The sequence below is a fragment of the Phascolarctos cinereus genome, unplaced genomic scaffold, assembly GCF_003287225.1.
Source record: "Phascolarctos cinereus isolate Bilbo 61053 unplaced genomic scaffold, phaCin_HiC Scaffold_5;HRSCAF=322, whole genome shotgun sequence".
NCBI classification, from domain to species: Eukaryota; Metazoa; Chordata; class Mammalia; order Diprotodontia; family Phascolarctidae; genus Phascolarctos; species Phascolarctos cinereus.
In genome coordinates this window covers 260,359,741-260,381,888 of record NW_027555958.1, presented here as the reverse complement: position 1 = coordinate 260,381,888, position 22,148 = coordinate 260,359,741, and the positions used below count along the sequence as shown (strand labels likewise).

Sequence of the window (22,148 nt, the reverse complement as noted above, 5' to 3'; positions counted from 1 at the left end):
GATCTAGAACAGAGCTTGGGGTGACACCTACAGTTAGTAGGCACAACCTTCTTTGTTAGCGGCCTTATTTAAATCCTAATTGGGAAAGCCATCTTCGGATTCTCACCCATGGAGAGGATGATTTGCCTAGGACTTTCCCATTCAGGACCCTGAAAGCTGTACCCCGGGAATCCCCAGCTTGGACTTCAGATGTTGATGCTTCCCTGAATTGGTGATGTTTTCTTATATTATTGCTATTCTTTGTATTCTTAGCCTGACTATAGTCGTATTGCTAATTGTATGTTGCTGTAAATCTACCTTTTCTATACTTATATTATAATCTTAATTAAAGCTACCTTCACTTCTCTCTCTAGGAGTGTGTCTTATTGTAGGAGTGAATCTGAACCACATTTTTCTTCCTTAATCACACACCCTTTCAGTTGTTCAGCTTCCTCATTTCCCACAACCTACACCTCTGTTCCACTTCAGGTACACAGTCATACTCTTGATCTTGTTATAACTCACAAATGCTCCATTTCTGTGTTTATGAACTCTGAAATTTCCTTATTTAACTATAATCTGATGGGGACAGAAGCCAGATTGCAAGGAATTAAGGAGTGGGAGTTGAGAAAGTGGAGGCAAAGAATAGAGACAGCTTCTTTCCTTCCCCCCCAGCCTAAGGAGTATGGCTTGAAATAGAAGAGTTATAAATAATGATAGCTTGAAAGGATGGGTGAGTCATGTGAAGGTTTTTTGAAGAGAGATCTAGACATATTTGAAAGGCAAAAGGAAGGAGTAGATGAATGAATAAATGAAAGAAAAAAAGCATTTATTAAACACTTACTTTGTGCCAAGCATTATGCCTGGTCCTGGTGACACAAAGATAAAAAGTCCTTGTTCTCAAGGATTTCACACTCTAATAGACAACACAAAATAGGAAGTCCAGCTTTAGGGGAGAAAGCACTAAAGGTGCATTGGTAGATAAGAAAAGGCTGAAAATTAGGGAGAGGGGATGATTAAAGTAGCAAATTTCTGGAGATGAATAGAAATGGGAGTAAGGGTACAAATAGAGGGGTTAGCATTGGCAGGGAGAAGAGCTGAAGCAAAGGAAGAGAGCTTGGGGGATGATACTAGTGGATGGGAATTTAGGAAGTGGGTTAACTCCTTATGAATGTCCTCATTTTTTCATTTAAGTATGGGGCAAAGTCCTCTGTTGAGAGGGTTTGGGGAAGTGGTAGTGTAGATGGCTTGATAAGATTCAGAACAACTATTTTAGGTAGTATGTAAAAGAGTTTATTAGAAAAAGGTGAAAGGATTAGCATGCAGCAGTCCAGTTGGGACTGTTGGCTTTTTCTTGAAGTGTAAGAGTAAGAAATAATGATGGCAGTGATCCAAGTTGTATTTGGAGGATGATACATACATAGGAGTTCAAAGATTGAGTACAAAATCAAGATCAGAAACAAAAGTGGGATAATCATATATAGTTAGAAAGCCAGTATTAACTGGACTGCTCCTCTGCTCTACTGGTAGCTGTTTAATGTTAAGGTATTCAGAAAAACACTTCAGCATAAAAACACTGACCCCTCCTGTGGGATTTATGAAAGGATACAGACATGAGACTTTTCATTTCTGCATCAGTGTGGTGAATACCCACACTCATGATATCAAATCTTAACCAATCAATAAGCCAACTTGCCAATTATTGGCCAGGGTCAGCTAACTCATCAACAAACATTTTATCCAGGCAGAATTCAGAAAAACCTGGAAAGACTTATATGAACTGATGCTGAGTGAAATGAGCAGAACCAGAACACTGTACATAGTAACAGCCACATTGCGCCATGACTACTTTAATAGACCTGGCTCTTCCCAGTAATGCAAGGATCTAAGACAACACCAAAAGACTCAGGATAGAAAAACATATCCACATCCAGAGATAGAACTATGGAGTAGGAATGCAGATGGAAGCATACTATTTGCTTTTCTTTTCTTTCCCTGTTTTGTTTGGTTTCTTCTTTCTTGTGGTTCCTCCCATTAGTTCTAATTCTTTACATCACGACTAATGTGAAAATATGCTTAATACGAATGTATTAGTAGAACCTATATCAGATTGCACACCATCTTGGGGAGCAGGGAGAGGAGAAGGAGGGGGAGAAAATTTAAAACTCAAAATCTTATGGAAGTGAATGTTGAAAACTAAAAGTAAATAAATTATTTTAAAAAAAACCAAGCATTTTATTTCGTCAAATGTGGATACAAAGACAAAACAGTTCCCACCTTCAAGGAGTATACATTATATGGTGGGGCAGAGAATACATTGTGAAAAGTGTAGGTAATAGCATCAAGCCCTGTTACTATGATTATTTCCTTAATTTCCCTTTCTAATGTTCCCAGGTGTGCATCAATCCCGGGCTGCACAGGGAGCGAACCTGTGCTACATGCCGCATGCACCACAATGAGGAAGAGCCCCAGTCCCAGTCTCCAAGAATCCTCGGTAGGGGGAGGAGTCAACCAGACTTGCTACAGTCTAGCTCCTTTCAGCCTCACCCAAAATACCTTTCAGGAACAGACGCCCGGCTCCGGATGTGACGTAAATAGCTGTTCACGGAATGGGAGGGGCAAGATGGCGGCGCCCAGCAGGCGGTGAGGGACAAGAAAGCCTAGCTGACCTCTGCAAGTAGTCGGCGGCTTTTCGCATAATGACTGCCGGTCCTCATGCACGTTCCTCACTAGCCTTGACAGGTATCGAGTCCTCTAGCTCCCTATCACTCGAATGGTGTAATTCTTAATTATGTTTTGAGACAACCTTGGTAGGCCTTGACAGTCTTGTTGCCGGACAGGGGAGGAAGCATCCCCGGAGTGATGGGGGAGTGTCTCTGGTTTTCGCCTTTCAGCCTCCACAGCTCTCTCTTCACTGGTTTTCTTTAGGACTTTAGTTTCTGGGTTGTCACTAGAAACCACCATCCGCATCATCCGTAGATATTTTGCTGCATTGTCCTGGTGCTGAGGGGCTGAATCCTGGGGTTTCGTGGGGTAGAATGTTTGGAGCCAAGAGGTGCTTGTTGGGGCCCCTTGACCCAGGCTGATGTGTTGCATTGATCTCAGCTTAGCCGTAACTGAGGAATCAGCTCTTACTTCAGTTACCTGTCTTAGAATTTACAGAATTATTAGAGCTGGAAGGGACTTAATTGATCATCTAGTTCCTGTAGCGTCAACGTGTCAGAGGAGGAAGCAAGTCCAAAGGGGTTAAATGGCTTAGCATAGAGTCATAAATTTTGAGCTAGAAGGGACCATCTAACACAACCCTCTCATTTTACAGATGAAGAAACTGAGTGGCAGAGAAGACAAGTGATTTGCCAGACTCCCCAAATTCTCATTCCAAGCTTCATTCCGTTGTACTGTGTTAACAAACCTCCTTATTTGACGGATTGGGAAATTTAGTCCCAGATATGATTTGTTGGCCCCACAAAACAGTTTATAGCTAAATGCAAAAGATGATCTTTATTTCTTTATTTTGATCAAAGCTTATCTTGTTGCTTTTCTATTAGTTTTTGGTGTTCAGAAACTTTGTCAAGTGTTATAAAAATTTTCTGGATCTATCATGTTACAAATTCAACAGGCTTTTTATTAAGCATCTACTATGTACAAGGCATTAGGCATACAAAGAAAAAATAAAATGGTCCTTGTCCTCAAACTTATTTTTTAATAAGGTGGTATAACATACACAGATAAGTAATTTGTGTGAGGGGAATGGATATAAAGATATGTGGAGGAAGAGCACTAACAATGGGGAAGATCAGGAAAGAGTGTTCGGAAAGTGGTACCTGAGTTGAAAGGAGATGGGGATTCTAAGAGGTGGAGGTTTCACATTTTAAAAAATCTCCTAACCACCTAGTTTAGGCTGTTATCACTTCTTTCTTAGACTATTGCAGTAGCCTTCTAATTATTTTCCTTATATCCAGACTTTCTATCTATCACAGAGCTGCCAAGTTGTCTCTAGGATAAATTGTAGACTCGTTCACTTAAAGTCTTTCACAGTTTGCTTGCTGTCTATTCTTAGGGTTGATTGCTCATTAATCTCCAGACAAACTACCTGCTTGATGTACTCCATGCATGGCATTCCATCTCCTGATTCCCTGCCTTTGTAAAGGCCCCATACCTGTAATCTTCTCATTTCTCATTTTACCTTTTGGAATCCCCATCTTCCTTCAAGGCCTAGCTCAAATACCACAGAGTTGCCTTATTTTTGTATTTTTTCACTAATCTTTTAGTTTACTGCCTGCTCATCATTTCTTATAGCACAGTACTGTTCCATTACATTCATATACCACAACTTTTTCAGCCATTCTGTAAATGATGGGCAACCTCTCAATTTCCAATTCTTGACAACCACAGAAAGAGCTGCTATAAATGTTTTTGTGTGTGTGGGTCCTTTTCCCATTTGTATGATCTCTTTGGAATACAGCCCTAGAAGTGCTATTGCTGGGTTAAAGGGTATGCACATTTTTATAACTCTTTGTGCATAGTTCCGTAATGTTTTCCAGAATGGTTGGATCATTTCACAACTCCACCAACAATACGTTAGTGTTCCAATTTCCCTACATCTTTGCCAGCATTTATCATTTTCCTGTTTTGTCATGTTAGCCAATCTGATAGGTGTGATGTATCTCAGAGTGGTTTTGATTTGCATTTCTCTAATCAGTAGTGCTTTAGAGCATTTTTTCAAATCACTATAGATAGTTTTAATTTCTTCATTTGAAAACTGCCTGTTCATATCCTTTGGCCATTTATCAATTGGGGAATGACTTGTATTCATATAAATTTGACTTAGTTCTGTATATTTGAGAAATGAGGCCTTTATCAGAGACACTGGTTGTAAAAATTCTTTCCCAGTTTACTGCTTCCCTCCTAAATTTGGTTGCATTGGCTTTGTTTGTGCATAAACCTTTCAATTTAATGTAATCAAAATTATCCATTTTACATTTTGTAATGTTCTGTATCTCTTCTTTGGTAATAAATTCTTTCCTTCATCATTTCTTAGAGAATAATAGCATCCTTCTTTGTTCATATCTGATGGCTTGTTTAGTCATTTCCCAACTGATGGACATCCCCTCTGTTTCTAATTATTTGCCACCACAAAAAGAACTGCTTTTTTTTTTAACATATTGATCTTTTTCCTTTTCCTTTGATCTCTTTGGGCTATAGAACTAGCAGTGGTATTGCTGAGTCAAAGGGTATGCTTTTATAGCCATTTAGGCATAGGTCCAAGTTGCTCTCCAGAATGGTCAGACTCCAACGTGCATTAGTGTACTTATTTTCCCACGTGCCCTCCAGTCATTTTCCTTTTCTGTCTTGTTAGCCAATCTTATGGGTGTGAGGTAGTACCTCAAGTTCCTTTAATTTAATTATTAGTGATTCAGAGAATTTTTATGTGACTATTGATAGTTTTGATTTCTTCTTCTGAAAACTGCCATTTCATGTTCCTTGATCATTTATCAATTAGGGGATGGCTCTTATTAGAAATTTGGCTCTGTAGACTTGAGAAATGAGACCTTTTTTTTAGAGAAACTTGTTGCAGATTTCCCTAGTTTCCTACTTAAAAAATTTTTTTTGGCTGCATTAGTTTTGTTTGTGCAAAAACCTTTTAATTTTTTGTAGTCAAAATTATCCATTATACTTTCCATGAATTTCTCTATCTCTTGTTTGGTCATGAAATATTTTCCCTTATCTGTAGATCAGACCAGGAATTTTTTTGTGTGTGTTTCTCTAATTTACTTATGATATCCCTGTTTATGTCTCAGTCATATAACCATTTAGGGCTTATCTTGATATACATCATGAAATGTTGGTCAGTGCATAGGTTCTGCCAGACTATTTCTAGTTTTCCTAGCAGTTTTTGTCAAATAGTGAGTTCTTACCCGATAGCTGACATTTTTGAGTTTGTCCAATGCTAGGTTACTGTGCTCATTTACTTCTATAAATTGTGTGCCTAATCTGTTCCATTGATTAGCCACTCTTTGTTATCTATTACCAAATTGTTTTGAAGATTGTAACTTTCATGGTATCATTTTATGATCTTGTGATTCTTTATGATCTTTGTGATTTTAATAACATTTTAGATCTGGTACTTATAGGTCTTCTTATTTCCTTTTTGTCACCTGTTGATTCCTCTGATGTTCTTGAGCTTTTGTTCTTCCAGATAACCTAACATTTAGGGCCTAACCAATTCTCTAGTGTCAGCCAGCTTCCCTTTTGTCTCCCTATGCTGACCAAGGCCAAGAAAGGTCTTACTAAGATTTTTTCTGCATTTCCCTATCTGGATTCAGTCTAATGAATTTTCTAGATCTAGTTAGAAAAGTTTTGTGTACAGGAGCTTGGCCACATTATCTTCCTTTCTACTCCACCATTTTGGCTCTGCCTTCCCATAGTTCTTTTCATGTTCTCTCCCCAGTTAGGCTTTTTGCTCCTTGAGAGCAGAAACTTTCTCATGTCTTTCTTTGTATCTCCAACACTTAGCATAGTGCCTAGCACATGGCAGGCAATTAATAAATTCCTATTGAATTATTAACTTGACTAAATAATCCTAAAAATTGCAACTTTAAAATGATTTATATGGCAGTGGTATCCAGGGGCATGAGGAACTTTGCCAGTTTGGACACTTCTTTTTCTAAACAGAATGTGCTTAGATTTAGAATAATCATAAATTAATAAAAATTGTTTGTCAAATTTGTGTATACAATGAAAAATATAGAATTTTCTTTGATACCAGTAAGTGTCTTTTCTTGAAGGCCTCTAATGAAGGAGAGCCCAGTCCCTCTTGGGGAAGCCAATTATATTTTTGTACAACCCTGATGTTTAGGAGGGGCAGCTAGGTGGCACAGTGGATAAAGTGCCGCCTTCCTGAGTTCAAATATGGCCTCAGATACTTACTAGCTATGTAACCCTGGGCAAGTCACTTAACCTTATTTGCCTCATTTGCTTCATCTGTAAAATGATAGGGAGAAGGAAATAGTAAACCATTCTAGTATCTCTGCTAACAAAAGCCTAAATGGATTTATGAAGACTCAGACACGACTGAAAACAACTGAACAACAGCAAAATGTTTAGGAAATTTTTTCTTACAATAAGTGTAAATTTGCTTCTCTTTAATTTGTATCCATAGCTTTTTGTTCTGGCCTAGTACTTCTGCAGGCTAAATAGCCATTCTTACCTGGCATGATCTCAAAGCCCTTCACCTTTCAGACTGTCCTCCTTAGCATAATCTCTAGCTCATCAGTACACTTTCTAAAATGTGCTACCCAGAAATGAATTCTGCTTCAGTCTTAGAAGGTAGTATTTAGTATACCAGGACTATCACCTCATTTAATCTTGAACAGCTTGGCTCTTTTAGTGTAGCTTAACATCACATTTAATTTTTTGGCTGTCCTATCCCACTGTTGACTCATATTGGTCTTGTAGTCCACTAATACCACAAATTTCCTTTCAGACAAACTTTTAACAATACCTTCACTATACTGTATTTGTGAAGTTCATGTTTTTGTTATTTGATTACTTTGCTTTTATTTGTATGGTTTCCTTACCATCAAATTTGTTTCCTGTGGATCTGTACTAGTCTTTTTTTAGGCAACTTTTCCTTTTTCTATTCATTAGAATTTGTGGCCATTTTTTATTCAAAATTCTATTCTTCAAGGTTTCCTTTTTCTCCTGGGCTGACTTTCGCTCTAGAATTTTAATTCTTGTAACCTTAACTTTGATTTCTGTGAAATCTTTGAAATTTGTGTTCCTAGATTCTAGGATGTATATAAGATTATACTTGGCTTTCTGCTGTAAAGATTTTAAAATAGAATAGTCATTTCCCTGTAGATTTACATGATTTCCATCTCATCAGGAAGTTTCCTCTTGTTGGTGAGAATCAGATCCAAAATAGGTTTTTTCCCCTGGTTAATTCCTCTACATTTTGCAGGTTGAAATTAGCATTAAGACAAGAAAAGTATTATATGTTCTACTTTTAGTAGATGTATAGATTATTGAAGTCCCCTATTACTACTAACAATATCCTGACTCAAATGCTTTGCTAAAATCTAGGTAGACTATATCAAAAGCATTTTATTGAGGCTAGTAACTCTTTTAAAATAGAAAATGAGGAAGGTCTCTCATGACTTGATAATAATTTCAAAGGCTGGTTGTTTGTGATGTTTGCCTTTTAACCTGTCTTAAAAGTTGGGGCTGATTAAAACATTGATTAGGTTATAACTTTATGGAGAGTTAATTATTCAAAGCTATTAAACTTTATAGCTTTGAGGTCTTTGTCAGCTCTATAATTCAGTATTAACTATTATTTTTAATTTTGATTACTGATTAGATTTAATCATTCTTGTGGTGAGTTGAACTATCTTTTTTTTTCCCTTTACAATGTAGGCCAGGTAGGAGCATGTATCTGTCACCTAAAAAGAAGAACCATGCAGCAGACACCTCATAGACTTATACATCTTTTAAGGAATATTAATAAACAATGGATTACATTTCAGCACCTTAATTTCCTCAAGCACGTGGTAAGTTTAGAAAATATTCCAATTCTGATTTATAGACTATAGAAAACTTATTAAGCGTTGTTATTTTGCATTTTCTTCGGTTTAGAAACTTCAGTGTTATTGCTTTGGTGGTTTTTTCTAAAGTAAGTCTGAACTCTGAATTATAGCATTAATAAGTATGGTCCTGAATTTGCAAATTCATTTTGAAGAAATGCTTAACTAAGCTAAAATAAGGAAAACCTAAATTTGGTATTCATGAGACCTTGAGTAAATCAGTAAACTTCTTTGAACTTCAATTTCTGTGGTTACTTAATGAATATAGTAATACTGACACTACCTACTTTAAAGGTTGTTGAAAGTGAAGTTCTTTTTGAAATAAAGTTCTATGTAAACATAAGTTATTTTTCAGATCTATGAATGCATAGTTTATAACACATTCATTCCTGTAACAGTGACTCATTATTTTAAAATAATCCAAAGTACTTATATATGTGTAAGAAATATCTATACTTTCAGTTCTAATTTATGCAAGAGATTGTGTTAGATGCTGGAAATACAGACAAAAATAAAAAATCATCCTTGCCCTCAAGGAACTTCCACATAGAATCACAGGATCCCAGGTTGAGAGAAGGAAGGGATCCCAGAGGTCATCTAATGCAACCCCATTATTTGACAAATGAAGAAATTACTAGGCCAGAGGAGCTTAAATAACCTGCTTAAGGCACAAAGTAATAAATATCTGAGGCAGGATTTGAACCCAACTCTTTCTACTCCAGAGTCACTGTCATTCATCTGGAAAATACAACCTGTAAACAGATAAGTAAATAAAAGATATTTGAGGAGAGAGAATGCACTAAAAACTAGAGGGATTCGAAAAGGTTTCTTTAGGAGATGGCATCTAAACTGAGCAGTGATCTGCTTGTCACAATGTAGCATTCATTTATGAAATCTTTCCATTACTATATTCCGTTCTTTGAGCTGGATAGAGCACAGAAGCTTCCTAATGGTGTTATTTCCTCCCGATGGTGGTATTTTCACTATTTTTATAAACTGCAAAGGATCAGAGGGTTTAGGTAACAAGTTTGAAGGCAAAGACTTAATGCCCTGTTAAGGAATTTTAGCAGATTCATGGTTTGGAATCCTGTTTGTTTGTTTTTAAACATTTGTTCATTTAAAAAATTTTTGAGTTCCAGATTCTCTCCCTATCTACAGCCCCTCCTCCACCCATTGACAAGGCAAGCAATATTATACCCATTGTATATGTGAAGGCATGCAAAATATATTTCCATATTAGCCATGTTCCCTCTTCCCCATCAATCCTCCAAAAGAAAGAAAAATAAAGAAAGCGAAAGAAGTATGCATCAGTTTGCATTTAAGAGTTCATTAGTACTCTTGCTGGAGGTGGATATTATTTTTCATCATGAGTTCTCTAAAATTGTTATAGATCATTGTATTGATTAGAGTAGCAAAGTCTTTCACAGCTGATCATGGTTACAATATTGCTGTTACTGTGTACAGTGTTCTGGTTCTGTTCACTTCACTTTATATCATTTCACATAAGTCTTCCCAAGTTTCTCTGAATTTATCCATCCCCTTCATCATTTCTTATAGCTCAGTAGTATTCTGTCACATAGGGGCGGCTTGGTGGTACAGTGGATAGAGTGCTGGGCCAGGAGTCAGGAAGACTGGAATTCATATCCAGCCTCAGACACTTACTCCTGGGCAAGTCACTTACCCTGTTTGCCTCAGTTTCCTCATCTGTAAAATGAGCTAGAGAAGGAAATGGTAAATCACTCCAGTATCTTTGCCAAGAAATCCTCAAATAATGAACTACAAATTCTGTAAATCATATACCACAATTTATTCTGTCATTCCCTAGCTGACAGACATCTCCTTAGTTTCCAATTCTTTGCCACCACAAAAAAAGGCTGTTATAACAGTTTTTTGTACATATAGATCCTTTCCCTTGGGATCCTGTTTCTTTTTTTTTCAAGTGATATCCACCTTCTTAAAGCCCATATTATTAGTTATGTTACATTTTCATAACTGGATGGGGACAGAGTTGAAGAAAAAAGAGGAGTTTTTATTTTTATTTAATAATAAGGAATATTCCCATTTTATAAATGAAGAGATAACTCAAGCTCAGTGGGGCCAAATAATGTGCTCAAAGCCAAAAAGCTAGTAAGTCATGAACCTGAGATCTTTTACTCCCAAGACCATTGCTCTTTCCATTCTATCTCTTGTTCAGATCCTCATCACTCTATTTCCTGGATTATAATGAGTACTTCCTTTATTACCTCTTTTCTTCCCATTTCACTTTATCCTGTACAAAACTGCTGGAATATTCCTTTTCCAACAGTTTTCATTGTATCAGTCACCTATTTTAGAACCTATAGTGACTCCTTTCTGGGTCAAAGCTAAACTAACATTTCTTATAGAAGGAGTCCAGTCCCTTCTTGTTGAACTGCTATGTCTAGGTAAATGCAGTCTTAGCCTTTATTAAGAGAGACATAGTGAGGAGGAGCTAGGTGATACAGTGGATAGTGCACTGGCCCTGGAGTCAGGAAGAGCTGAGTTCAAATCCGGTCTCAGACACTTAACATTTACTAGCTGTGTGACCCTTGGACAAGTCACTTAACCCCATTGCCTAGCAAAACCAAAACAAAACAAACAAAAAAAAGAGACATAGTGAACAGAATGGGGGACATGATAGTTCAACTATTTTCTACCCTAGTCAGAGCACATTTGGAGTTTTTTCTTCAGTTCTGGGTTCCATGTTTCAGGAAGAACACTGATTGATAAACTGCATCACAATCAGAGACCAGAAACCTCGTGAGATCGTAGCTCTAGAGCTGAAAAGAAACTGAGAGGCCACCTCATCCGTTTCTACATTATTTTATATAGTTGGAGGGCCCAAATGTCATTTTTTATGAAAATCAGTTGGAAGAATTTTTCCTTGGGGAGGAGAAGATGTAGGGGAGACATGATAGCTTTAAGTGTTTAAAGAAATGCCATATCAAACAGAGATTAGGTTTTTCATGCTTTACCCAAGAGAATAGAACTCAGAGTAATAGCCAAAAATTATGGAGAGACAGATTTCAGCTCAGTGTGTAAAATTAAATTTAAAACTATTCCTAACAATTAGACCTGTCCAGAAGCTGTTTTGGAAGATATTGAGTTGCCCTTCCTTTTCTCCAGCCTCTCCCTGCCCCAAGCTGTGGAAATCTTCAAGCATAGCCTGGATGACTTTTTTTGGAATAGTGTAGAGAGAATTTCTTATTGCACATGGTTTGAACTTTGTGTCCTCTAAGACCCCTTTCAACTCTGAACTTCTGTCTGATTGTGTGTCAGCGGGGCAAGAATCAAAAAAGCCATTGAGCAAAGGGAATAGTCAAAAGTCGAAAGACTAAACTGAAATTTGGAAACATGAAGATTAGGACCTGGGGTGAAATAATAGTCACACAAAAATACATATTAAATGAATGGATTAAAGTATTTGTTATTGAAAGGAAATGCTCATCATTATTTGTTCTAATTAAATTAAAGATTTAATTTTGATTGCCTAAAATAACTTTATTTGAAAATATTCTATGTATGTCTTATAGTAAAATACCTTTTTCATTCAGTATGTGATGCAGTTGAACAGAAAACTCTACCAGCAAGTAAAACCCAAGCCAGAACCAAAGACATCTCACTTCCTTGAGAAAACATCTTTAAGTCAAGCCAAAACAGTTGTTCATGAGATCAGATCAATTTCACTTCCCAACCTACCTTTGTCTAAAATTTCAAATCAGAAGGAGTTGAAAGAATTAGAAACTACATCAATAGTTGAAAGCTTAGGAGGAATGGGGACAGAGTCCAAAGATGAAAAGCAGTGGAAAGAAATGAAACTACAATTGGATGACTTACCAGGAATTTTGGCTCGGCTATCCAAAATCAAACTTACAGGTACATTTATTATTTTTACTGTACTAGGTTATTTCTTTATTTTCATGTTCATCTCCAGTTATATAAAGAGATAATTTTGCTTAGTATATAACAAAGTAGTTTATTAAAACTGGGACTCTTAATATTGTTTTTGTTTTTCATTGAACTTTAATATAAATCTGAATGTTTTGAATTGTTTAATTTGATAGATTGCAAGGCCATTACCTAAAATTATATTCTTTTCAACTTAATATATTGAAAATATGTCAGCATGTTAATTCTTACTTCAATTATATTTCTAATTCAACTTTACATTAAAGAAGCATTTGGTATAGAGGCCTGTTATAGTTGAGTTTCTGTAATGGGAGAATAGCAGACTGTTGTAGATAGCATAACACTTGCTACTGGCTACCCTCAACCTATATATCTGAATCATTAAATGACAGCTCATTAAGGAACCTGTTTTGGTCTGGATATACCCTGATGGATCTTTTCTGCATTAACTTATAGTCTAGAAGTGTATTAATTATCCCCCTTTTGGATTCTAGTCCCAAACAAATTGTGAATAGGGGAAGAATAAAATGGGAGAATGACGAATTTGAATCTAGATGTTCTTGGGGACAGAATGGTAGATAATAGAACATCTGAGTAAGGATTTACTCAAGATGAAACTTCCTCATAGTGAGGAAGCTTCTGCAGGTGCAATTGGCTTGAATGCAAGGTAAAACCTAATGAACCAACCAAACAGAACTTGTTTCCTCTGTGTACTTAGAATGGGCCCTGGCTTATTTTGAAGAGAGCCTTTGACCCGAGAAGTTAACAGAAAGCTGAAGTTGCTAAGTGGTGTAAGGGCTGTGAACATCAAGGATCTGGCCAAGGCAGTCAGAGATGACAGAAAACTGTGAGGAGAAACCTCTCAGTTAGAGTTAGGAAGCCAGTAAAAGGAGGAGTAAAGAAATGATATCTCTGCCAGGGAATTTTCTAAGTTCAGACAATGAGCAATCAAGGTTGGAATTAATTGTGATGCTATACATAGGGAGCCAATAGATCAGATATTAGGATGAGGAGAAAAAAAGAAGTATAAGGGATGCCAATTCTGAGAAACAAGGAATTTCTAAAGAAAGAAGTCAAATTAATTACAAAGGACCTGTGAAGGAAGGTGCTCTCTGCATCCAGAGAAAGGACTGATAAATAGAAGTATGTGCAGAATGATTTTATACACACACACACACACACACACACACACACACACACACACAAAACTGTGTCTAATACAGTTATTTCTAGGGCAGGGGGAAGGAAAAAGGGGAAAAAAGTTATATGAGTAATATATATTTCAAAGGGATAACAAGTTGTACATAATAGATTTGCATTTTCATGTGCAACCTTTTTTTGTTCTATATTATGGAAATGCTTGTTGTATTAAGTTCAGAATGAAATAAATTTTAAAAAGGAAACAATAAAAAATGAAAGATGAGTAACAAGTTATATACAATCTTTGAGCAGAAAGATTGGTCATGCAGCTGCCTACGGACCTTTAGGAGGTTTGTCCTGAAAGTGATGATGTTGATGATTCGCTGTTGAGAAGAAAGACCATCAAATCAAAATTTTCATCCCACAAAAAGGTGTCCCAAGCCCTGCACTTGAGAAATGACCAGTGATGAAAGCAGAGAGCATCTTACTAGAGTGCTGTGAGCATATCATTAGTTATAGCATTCTCATTTCCAAAATGGTATCCCTTCACTTATCTCATTTCCAACAAAGTACCACCATTCTTTCAGTGTCCTAAACTGGAAACTTTGGAATGATAATTGACTTAACTTTTCCCTCTTCTTATCTTTCATTAGAAAGTGCATAGGTAGCATGTCATGGGCTAAAATTCTATTGGGGATATAGAAGTATGGGTACCTATCAAGAATGAATTTCTGAAAGAATTTTGAGGAGGAAGAAAGAAAGTCTGAAGTGGATACATAGGGAGCTCATCAAACAGCTTAGATTTTTTAAAAGGCAAATACAGTGGACACAAGATCAGATGACAGAATGAATCCAAAGTATATGCACCTGTAAGAACAGCATCAGGAATATGAAACTTCAGAATGAGATGAGGATGATGAGGAAAGCTAAGGACAACTAGAAGGCAGAGCTATTGTACTCTTATCTTGCTTTTATTTTCTCTGCCAAGGAGAATAATTTTTAGATTAAAAGAACAGAAGAAAAATGGCAAATAGGAAGCTGAGACCTAACATAAGGAAGAAGATAGTAAGAGAGCACCTGTTGAAATCACCTGGTGCAGAAGAATTACTTTGTTGGGTACTGAAATAACTGGTAGATATGACTCCATAGTGATCTTCGAAAGATCATGGAGAATTGGAGGACTAATGCCCTGATTTTTAAAAATAGAAAAAAAATAGCATCTGCAAACTGTAAGTTGTAGAGCTTGACTGATTAAATTCTGGAGTATATTATTAAAGGTATGGTCAGTAAATATCTTGAAAAGGAGACAGTGTTCACAAAGAACCAGCATGTGAAATCAATAACAAGACATGGCAGATTAATCACATTTCTTTTTTTAATGGGGTTACTAGACTGGTAGTTCAGTAAAATGCTGTAGATACTGTTACTCTAGATTGTAACTAAGCATTTGACAAAGTCACTCGCATTGTTCTTGGGGACAAAATGAAAAGATAAGATCTAAATTATAATACATTTAGATACCAGAACTGATTGGCCAAACCTAATGAGGAGTCATTAATAGTTCAGAGTCACTTTTCAAGGTGTTCTTCATTAGAATGTTCTAGGGTTCTGTGCTTGGCTTTGTGCTGTTTGATATATTTTTCAGTGATTTGGACAAAGGTATAGATGGCATGGTTATCATATTTATAGATGACACAAACCTAGACACACTAGATGAAGTCAGGATTTTAAAAGACCTTCATAGGCTAGAGTATTGGTGTGGATCTAATAAAGTAAAACTTAGTAGGGACAAATATAAGTTTTATACTTGGGTTCAAAACAGCAACATCACAAGAACAAGATTGGGGAGGCCGAACTATATAGCAATTTGTCTGAAAAAGGTTTAGAGATGTTAGTGGGCTACAAGAGCTACATGAGTCATTGGGGTGATATGACTGTCAAAAAATGGGATTTCAGAAGCATTAAATCAGGCATGGCATCCAAGAATTAATGAGGTAATGGCCCTGCTGACCTCTGCTACGTTGAGACCACATATGCCATGGTGAAACCAATTGATCCTTTCTTCATCCACTGAAGTAAATTTCCCAAAGTGAGGCTCTGCCCAATCATGTAATCCCCCTACTCAGTTGATTTCATTAGCTCCCCATTGACTCCAAATAACCTATCCACCTTCTACCTTTCCAATCATATTATTACACATTACTTCGCACCATGTACTGTTCAATCCAGTGACTGGCTTCCTTGTTGTTCCATGAACAAGACACACCATCTCTTGGTTTTGGGCATTTTTTCTGGCTGTCTCCCATTCCTGGAATTTTTTCTGTCCTCCACTATGACTACTAAAGTCCCTGGCTCCCTCTAAGTTCCTGGGAGCCTTTTCTAACACTGTTTAATTCTAATGCCTTCCCTCTGTTAGTTATTTCCTATTTCTTCTGGATAAAGGGCTACTAGGTGTTGCAGCAGATAGAGTGCCATACCTGGGGTGAGGAAGATTTATCTTCCTGAATTCAAGTCTAGCCTCAGACATTTACTAGCTTGTGAAATACTGGGCAAGTCACTTCACCCTGTTTGCCTTAGTTTTCTTATCTGTAAAATGAGCTGGAAAAGAAAATAGCAAACCACTCCAGTATATTTGCTAAGAAAACCCCAAGTGGAATCACAGAGTTGGAGATGACTGAAAAAATGACTGAACAACAACAAAATATAGCTTGCTATGTATATGTTTGTTTGCATGTTATTTCCTCCACTAAACTGTAAGCTCCTTGAGGTCAGGGACTCTTTTGCCTCCTTTTGTATCCCAATATTTAGTACGGTGTCTGGCACATAGTAGGTCCTTAGTAAATTATTGATTGATATGTGATAGTGTGTTTAGTTCTTGGTTTTATATTTTTGGAAATTGAGAGTTTTCAGAGGATGGCAGCCGTGATATTGAAGAGTTGAGATTGTGCCACGTTAAGATCATTTGAAAGAACTGGGGATGTTTAGCCTGGAGAAGAGAAGACTTTACAGAGCACATGATACTTGTTTTTCAGCATTTGAAGGCCTTTTGGGTAGAAAGGAGATTTGACTTTCTGTTCTGCTCAAGAATATGGAACTAGGAGTACTGTGCTTTTTTTTTTTTTGCTTTTAGGCAGTTGGGGTTAAGTGACTTGCCCAGGGTCACACAGCTAGGAAATGTCAAGTGTTTGGTCTGAGGCCAGATTTGAACTCAGGTCCTCTTGACTTCAGGGCCAGTGCTCTATCCACTGCGCCACCTAACTGCCCATCTTTTTTTTTTTAATATAAATTTATTTATTTTTAGTTTTCAACATTTACTTCCACAAGTTTTTGAGTTCACAAATTTTCACCCCATCTCGCCCATCCCCAACCCCAAGATGGCATACATTCTGAATACCCCTTCCCCTAGTCTGCCCTCTCTTCTGTCTCTCCCCCTGTTCTCTTATCCCTTTCCCCTTCCATTTTCCGGTAAGGCGGGATAGACTTCTCTACCCCATTTTCTGTATTTCTTATTTCCCAGTTGCATGTGAAAACATTTTTTTAAACATGTGTTTTTAAAACTTTGGGTTCCAAATTTTCTTCCTTCCTCCTCCCCACCCACCCTCATTGAAAAGGCAAGCAACTCAATATAGGTTATACATGTGCAGTTATGCAAAACACTTCCATAGTAGACATGTTGTGAAAAACTAACTCTATTTCCCTTAATCCTATCCTGCCCCCCCATTTATTCTATTCTTTCTTTTGACCCTGTCCCTCCTCAGAAGTATTTGCTTGTGATTACCCCCTTTCCCAATCTGCCCTCCTCTCTATCATCCCCCTGCTCTCTTTTCCCCTTCTCCCCCTATTTTCCTGTAGGGTAAGACAGATTTCTATACCCAATTGAATGTGTATGTTATTCCCTCCTTAAGCCAAATCCTATGAGAATAAGATTCACTCATTCCCTCTCACCTTCCCCAGTTTCCCCTCCACTGTAAGAGCCTTTTCTTTTCTGTTTTTTTTTGTGAGATAATTTACCCTATTCTACCTCTCCCTTTCTTCTTCTCCTAGTATGATCCTCTCTCATCCCTTACTTTTATTCTCTAGATATGACCCCTTCATCTTGAACTGACCCTGTGCCCTTTATCTTTCCCTATCTATATCTATATCTATATCCATATCTATATCTATATCCATATCTATATTTATATCCATGTCTATACATATAATTTTTTCCCCTCCAACTACCCTAATACTGACAAAGGTCTCATGAGTTATAAATATCATCTTTCCATGCAGGAATGTAAACAGTTCAACCTTAATAAGTCTCTTATGATTTCTCTTTCCTGTTTACCTCTTCATGTTCCACTTGAGTCTTGTATTTGAAAGTCAAATTTTCTATTCAGCTCTGGTCTTTTCATCAAGAATGCTTGAAAGTCCTCTATTTCACTGAATGAGCATTTTATACTCAGTTTTGCTGGGTAGGTGATTCTTGGTTGTAAATCCTATCTCCTTTGCCCTCTGGAATATTATATTCCATGCCCTGCAGTCCTTTAATGTAGAAGCTGCTAAATCTTGTGTTATCCTGATTGTGTTTCCACAATACTTGAATTGTTTCTTTCTGGCAGCTTGTAATATTTTCTCCTTGACCTGGGAACTCTGGAATTTGGCTACATATTCCTAGGAGTTTTCCTTTGGGATCTCTTTCAGGAGGAGATCTGTGGATTCTTTCAATTTCTATTTTGCCCTCTGGTTCTAATATCAGGGCAGTTTTCCTTGATAATTTCTTGAAAGATGATGTCTAGGCTCTTTTTTTGATCATGGCTTTCAGATAGTCCAATAATTTTTAAATTCTCTCCTGTCTATTTTCCAGGTCAGTTGTTTTTCCAATGAGATATTTCACATTGTCTTCTATTTTTCATTCTTTTGGATTTGTTTTACAGTGTCTTGATTTCTCATAAAGTCACTAGCTTCCAATTGCTCTATTCTAATTTTTAAGGAAGTATTTTCTTCAGTAATCTTTTGGACTTCCTTTTCCATTTGGCCAATTTTTCTTTTTAGGGCATTCTTCTCCTCATTGGCTTTTTGGACCTCTTTTGCCATTTGGGTTAGGCTATTTTTTAAGGTGTTATTTTCTTCAGTATTTTTTGTGTTTCCTTTAGCAAGCTGTTGACTTGTTTTTCATGATTTTCTTGCATCACTCTCATTTCTCTTCCCAGTTTTTCCTCTACTTCTCTTACTTGCTTCTCAAAATCCCTTTTGAGCTCTTCCAAGGCCTGGGACTGATTCATATTTTTCTTGGAGGCTTTGGATGTAGGAGCTTTGACTTTATTGTCTTCTTCTGGTTGTATGGTTTGATCTTCTTTTTCACCAAAGTAAGAGAATATAGTCTGACTCTTCTTGCACTGCTTGCTCATGATCCCGGCCAATTACTTGAGTTTTAAACTCTTTGTTAAGGTAAGAGTCTGCTTCCAATGTGGAGAATGTACTGTCCCAAGCTTCAGGGGTTTATACAACTGTTTTCAGAGATACTTGTAAGGACCTGTAAATTTTCAGTTCTTCCAAGGTGGTATGATAAAGGGCGAGGTGTTTACTCCTTTACTGGCCTGTGCTCTGGCCTGTTAGTGACCACAAGCACTCCTTTCTGTCCTGGAACTGTGAGGAAGGTTTCCTCTGCACAGCCACTACAAGCTTCACTACACCAGTGCTCTTCCTTGCCTCAGGACCTCTGCCCAGAGCTGTGGCCCAGACCAAGCACAGGCAAAGAAAGAGATTCCTGCCTCAGCACCTGCAAAGAGATCCCTGCAATCCCCCTCTGATCAGTCACTCAATTCCCCCTTAGTCTGTGGGCCAGAAGCTCAGGACGCAGCCACCGCCCTAGCGCCTGTGCTCTGGAACTGGCTCTGAGTCCTAGCTCCTCTCTCACCTCAGAAACAGACTTTTCCCACTGATCTTCTAAGTTGTATTTGGCATTCCAGGTTGAGAATTCTGGAAACCACCACAGCTGCCTGTGATTCAGTCCTCTGAGGCCTGCTCCAGGTTTGGTGTGGCCTACGCCCCCATGCCACACTGCACTCCTCTCCCCGCCTGGTGTGATATCCCTTTCCGATCAATCATCCAGATTATTTTGGGCTGGAAATTTGCTTCACTTTGTCTTTTTGTGGGTTCTGCTGCTTTAGAATTTGTTTAGAGCCATTTTTTATAAGTATTTAGAGGGGTTTGGGGGAGAGCTCAAGCAAGTCACTGCTCTCATTCTGCCATCTTGGCTCTGCCTCAGGAGCACTGTGCTTTGAAGTATTAAAGAGATTTGTAAAGTTAGATTTAAGGAAAGACTTCCTATCCATTAAAGTTGTCTAAAAATCAAACTGAAAGGTACAGGTTTACTCTCCTTAGAAGTCTTTGTATTTTATTTTATTTTTTATTTATATACATTTATTTTCTCCTCTCCTTGCTCATTGGAAAAAAGAAAACAGGAAAACTTGTAATAAGTATGCACAGTCAAACAAAACAAATTCCCACTTTAGCAGTGTCCCAAAATATGTCCCATTCTGCACCTTGAGTTCATTGCCTCTCAGTCAGGAAGTAGGTAGCATGTGTCATCGTTGGGCCTTGGAATCATGATTAGTCACTGAATTGAATAGGTTTTTTTTTTATGTTGTTATTTTATAAATTGTTCCCTTTTTTTTGGTCACTTCATTCAGAATCAGTTCATATAAATATTCTCAGGTTTCCCTGCAACTGTCCATTTCATCATTTCTTTCTTTTTCTTTCTTTCTTTCTTTCTTTCTTTCTTTCTTTCTTTCTTTCTTTCTTTCTTTCTTTCTTTCTTTCTTTCCTTCCTTCCTTCCTTCCTTCCTTCCTTCCTTTTCCTTCCTTCCTTCCTTCCTTCCTTCCTTCCTTCCTTCTTTCTTTCTTTCTTTCATTCTTTCTTTCTTTCAGTTTTGTAAAAATCAGGATCAGGTTTATTTAGAAACTTAATTACATAGGGTTACACTGAACTCATGAGTCTCACATGCTTTAAAAATGGTGCTTCTGATTGTAGTACTCATGAGAACACCTAGAATTTAAAACTCAGTTTGCCAGCAAATTAAATAACACACTGAGAATTCCATATACAGTACTAACAAAGAATTACATTCATTCAGTTGTGCTGTCCCTACATGGGACATTTACTTTTCTTGAAAAGCACAACATATTTGAGTCTTTTCTATTGGCACTTTGATGCCTTAATTCAGCTACAAGAGGGAGATGAAAGTTCAGGTTGCAGCTCTTTTCAAGTTTGCCCAGACTAACTTTTTCATTCCCTGACTCATCTTGACTTCATCCCAGTCTGATTTGGTATCTGGCACCTCATCTTCAGGCTCAGGCTCTTTTTTAATTGCTCCATGAGGAGAGTCGACCACTATGGGCAGAGGACCACATTCTTCCTGAAACTTGATGACGTAAAGGCTTTGCTTCTCTGCCAGCTGCTGATGAGTTTCCTCTTTTGATAATGCACAGAAGACTCCTCTCATTATTTTAATTAAATTGACAGATCCAGTAACCTTTGCATACAAATCTTTAATTCTGATTAGTTTACAAATTGTAATAATGGCTCGATAACAATGAAGACCATAACCATGGCTGTTTCTTCATCTTGATATGTATTTTCTTAAATGTTAAAGAAATATCACGGTAATTTGTGTGATCTTCATATCTTTTTATATAATGCAAATAATGAATTGCTCTATTCTTTACTTTTCTAAAAGCATTGACCTGATCAGAGGCTTTCCCAACAGCAAAACCTGCAGCTTCTTTTCCATTCCCAACTACCACAAGGGCCCGCACTGACTTCTTCTTTCCTTCTTTTGCTGTCATATTAAAAACACTTTTTACCTCAAGTATTCTGTATCAAAATCTTCATAAGTTTCTCCATTAGGATCAGGAACTAGGGGTCCTAAACTGATTCCTCCCCATGAGTTTCCAGTCCAACCTCTCTCCCATTTAATTTTCTTTTTTCTCTTTTTCCCACTTGTCTCTCTGCTGGATTATTTCAGCCTATATTTTTTTCCTATTCTTCTTTGCTTCTTTGGCTAATTCTCTGAACCATCCCATGTTTTAAAACAGGGGCATTCAAACCAGGTCAGAGAAAACCAGAACATCCTTCACTAATCTGGCCCCTGTTTAGGTCCTTCTTCCTTCTTTTTCCTCTTCCTTTCCTTGCTCCAGCACTAGACTCAGCTAAGACTCCTTTCTATAGCTCTTCTGCTGTCAATTTAGTGAAGAAACTGTAGTGTCAGTGTTGCCTCTGCTAGGAGCAGAAATACAACACTGAGTCTGGAGGGCATGGGCCAAGTTGGTATAATGATGATGACTCCTAGCTCCTTGTAGTACAAAACTACCAGCAGGTTACTGCAGTAGTCTAGATGTGAGGTGATGAGGGCCTGAACCAGAGTGGTGACAGTTTCAATAGAAATGCTAGAAACATTGGTTGTTGTCCTTCAGTCTCAAAGAAGACCAAAATGACATCACTATATTAGAGTCAAGTTATGGCATGTCCGACTA

The 22,148-nt window shown here is 37.5% G+C and overlaps 1 protein-coding gene and 1 pseudogene across 1 annotated transcript in view; one reads left to right on the top strand and one right to left on the bottom strand.

Annotated features, from left to right (window-relative positions):
• The first annotated feature begins 2,565 nt into the window (after nucleotides 1-2,565).
• Nucleotides 2,566-22,148, top strand: part of COX10 (cytochrome c oxidase assembly factor heme A:farnesyltransferase COX10) — a 111,211-nt gene continuing 91,628 nt past the window's right edge. Inside the window, exons 1-3 of the mRNA XM_020966000.2 lie at nucleotides 2,566-2,721; nucleotides 8,398-8,531; nucleotides 12,137-12,458. Of these exons, the coding sequence (XP_020821659.1) occupies nucleotides 2,679-2,721; nucleotides 8,398-8,531; nucleotides 12,137-12,458 (499 nt within the window). The 5' untranslated portion in view covers nucleotides 2,566-2,678. The remainder of the gene's footprint in view (nucleotides 2,722-8,397; nucleotides 8,532-12,136; nucleotides 12,459-22,148) is intronic.
• Nucleotides 20,861-21,745, bottom strand: LOC110193906 (small ribosomal subunit protein uS5m-like; annotated as a pseudogene).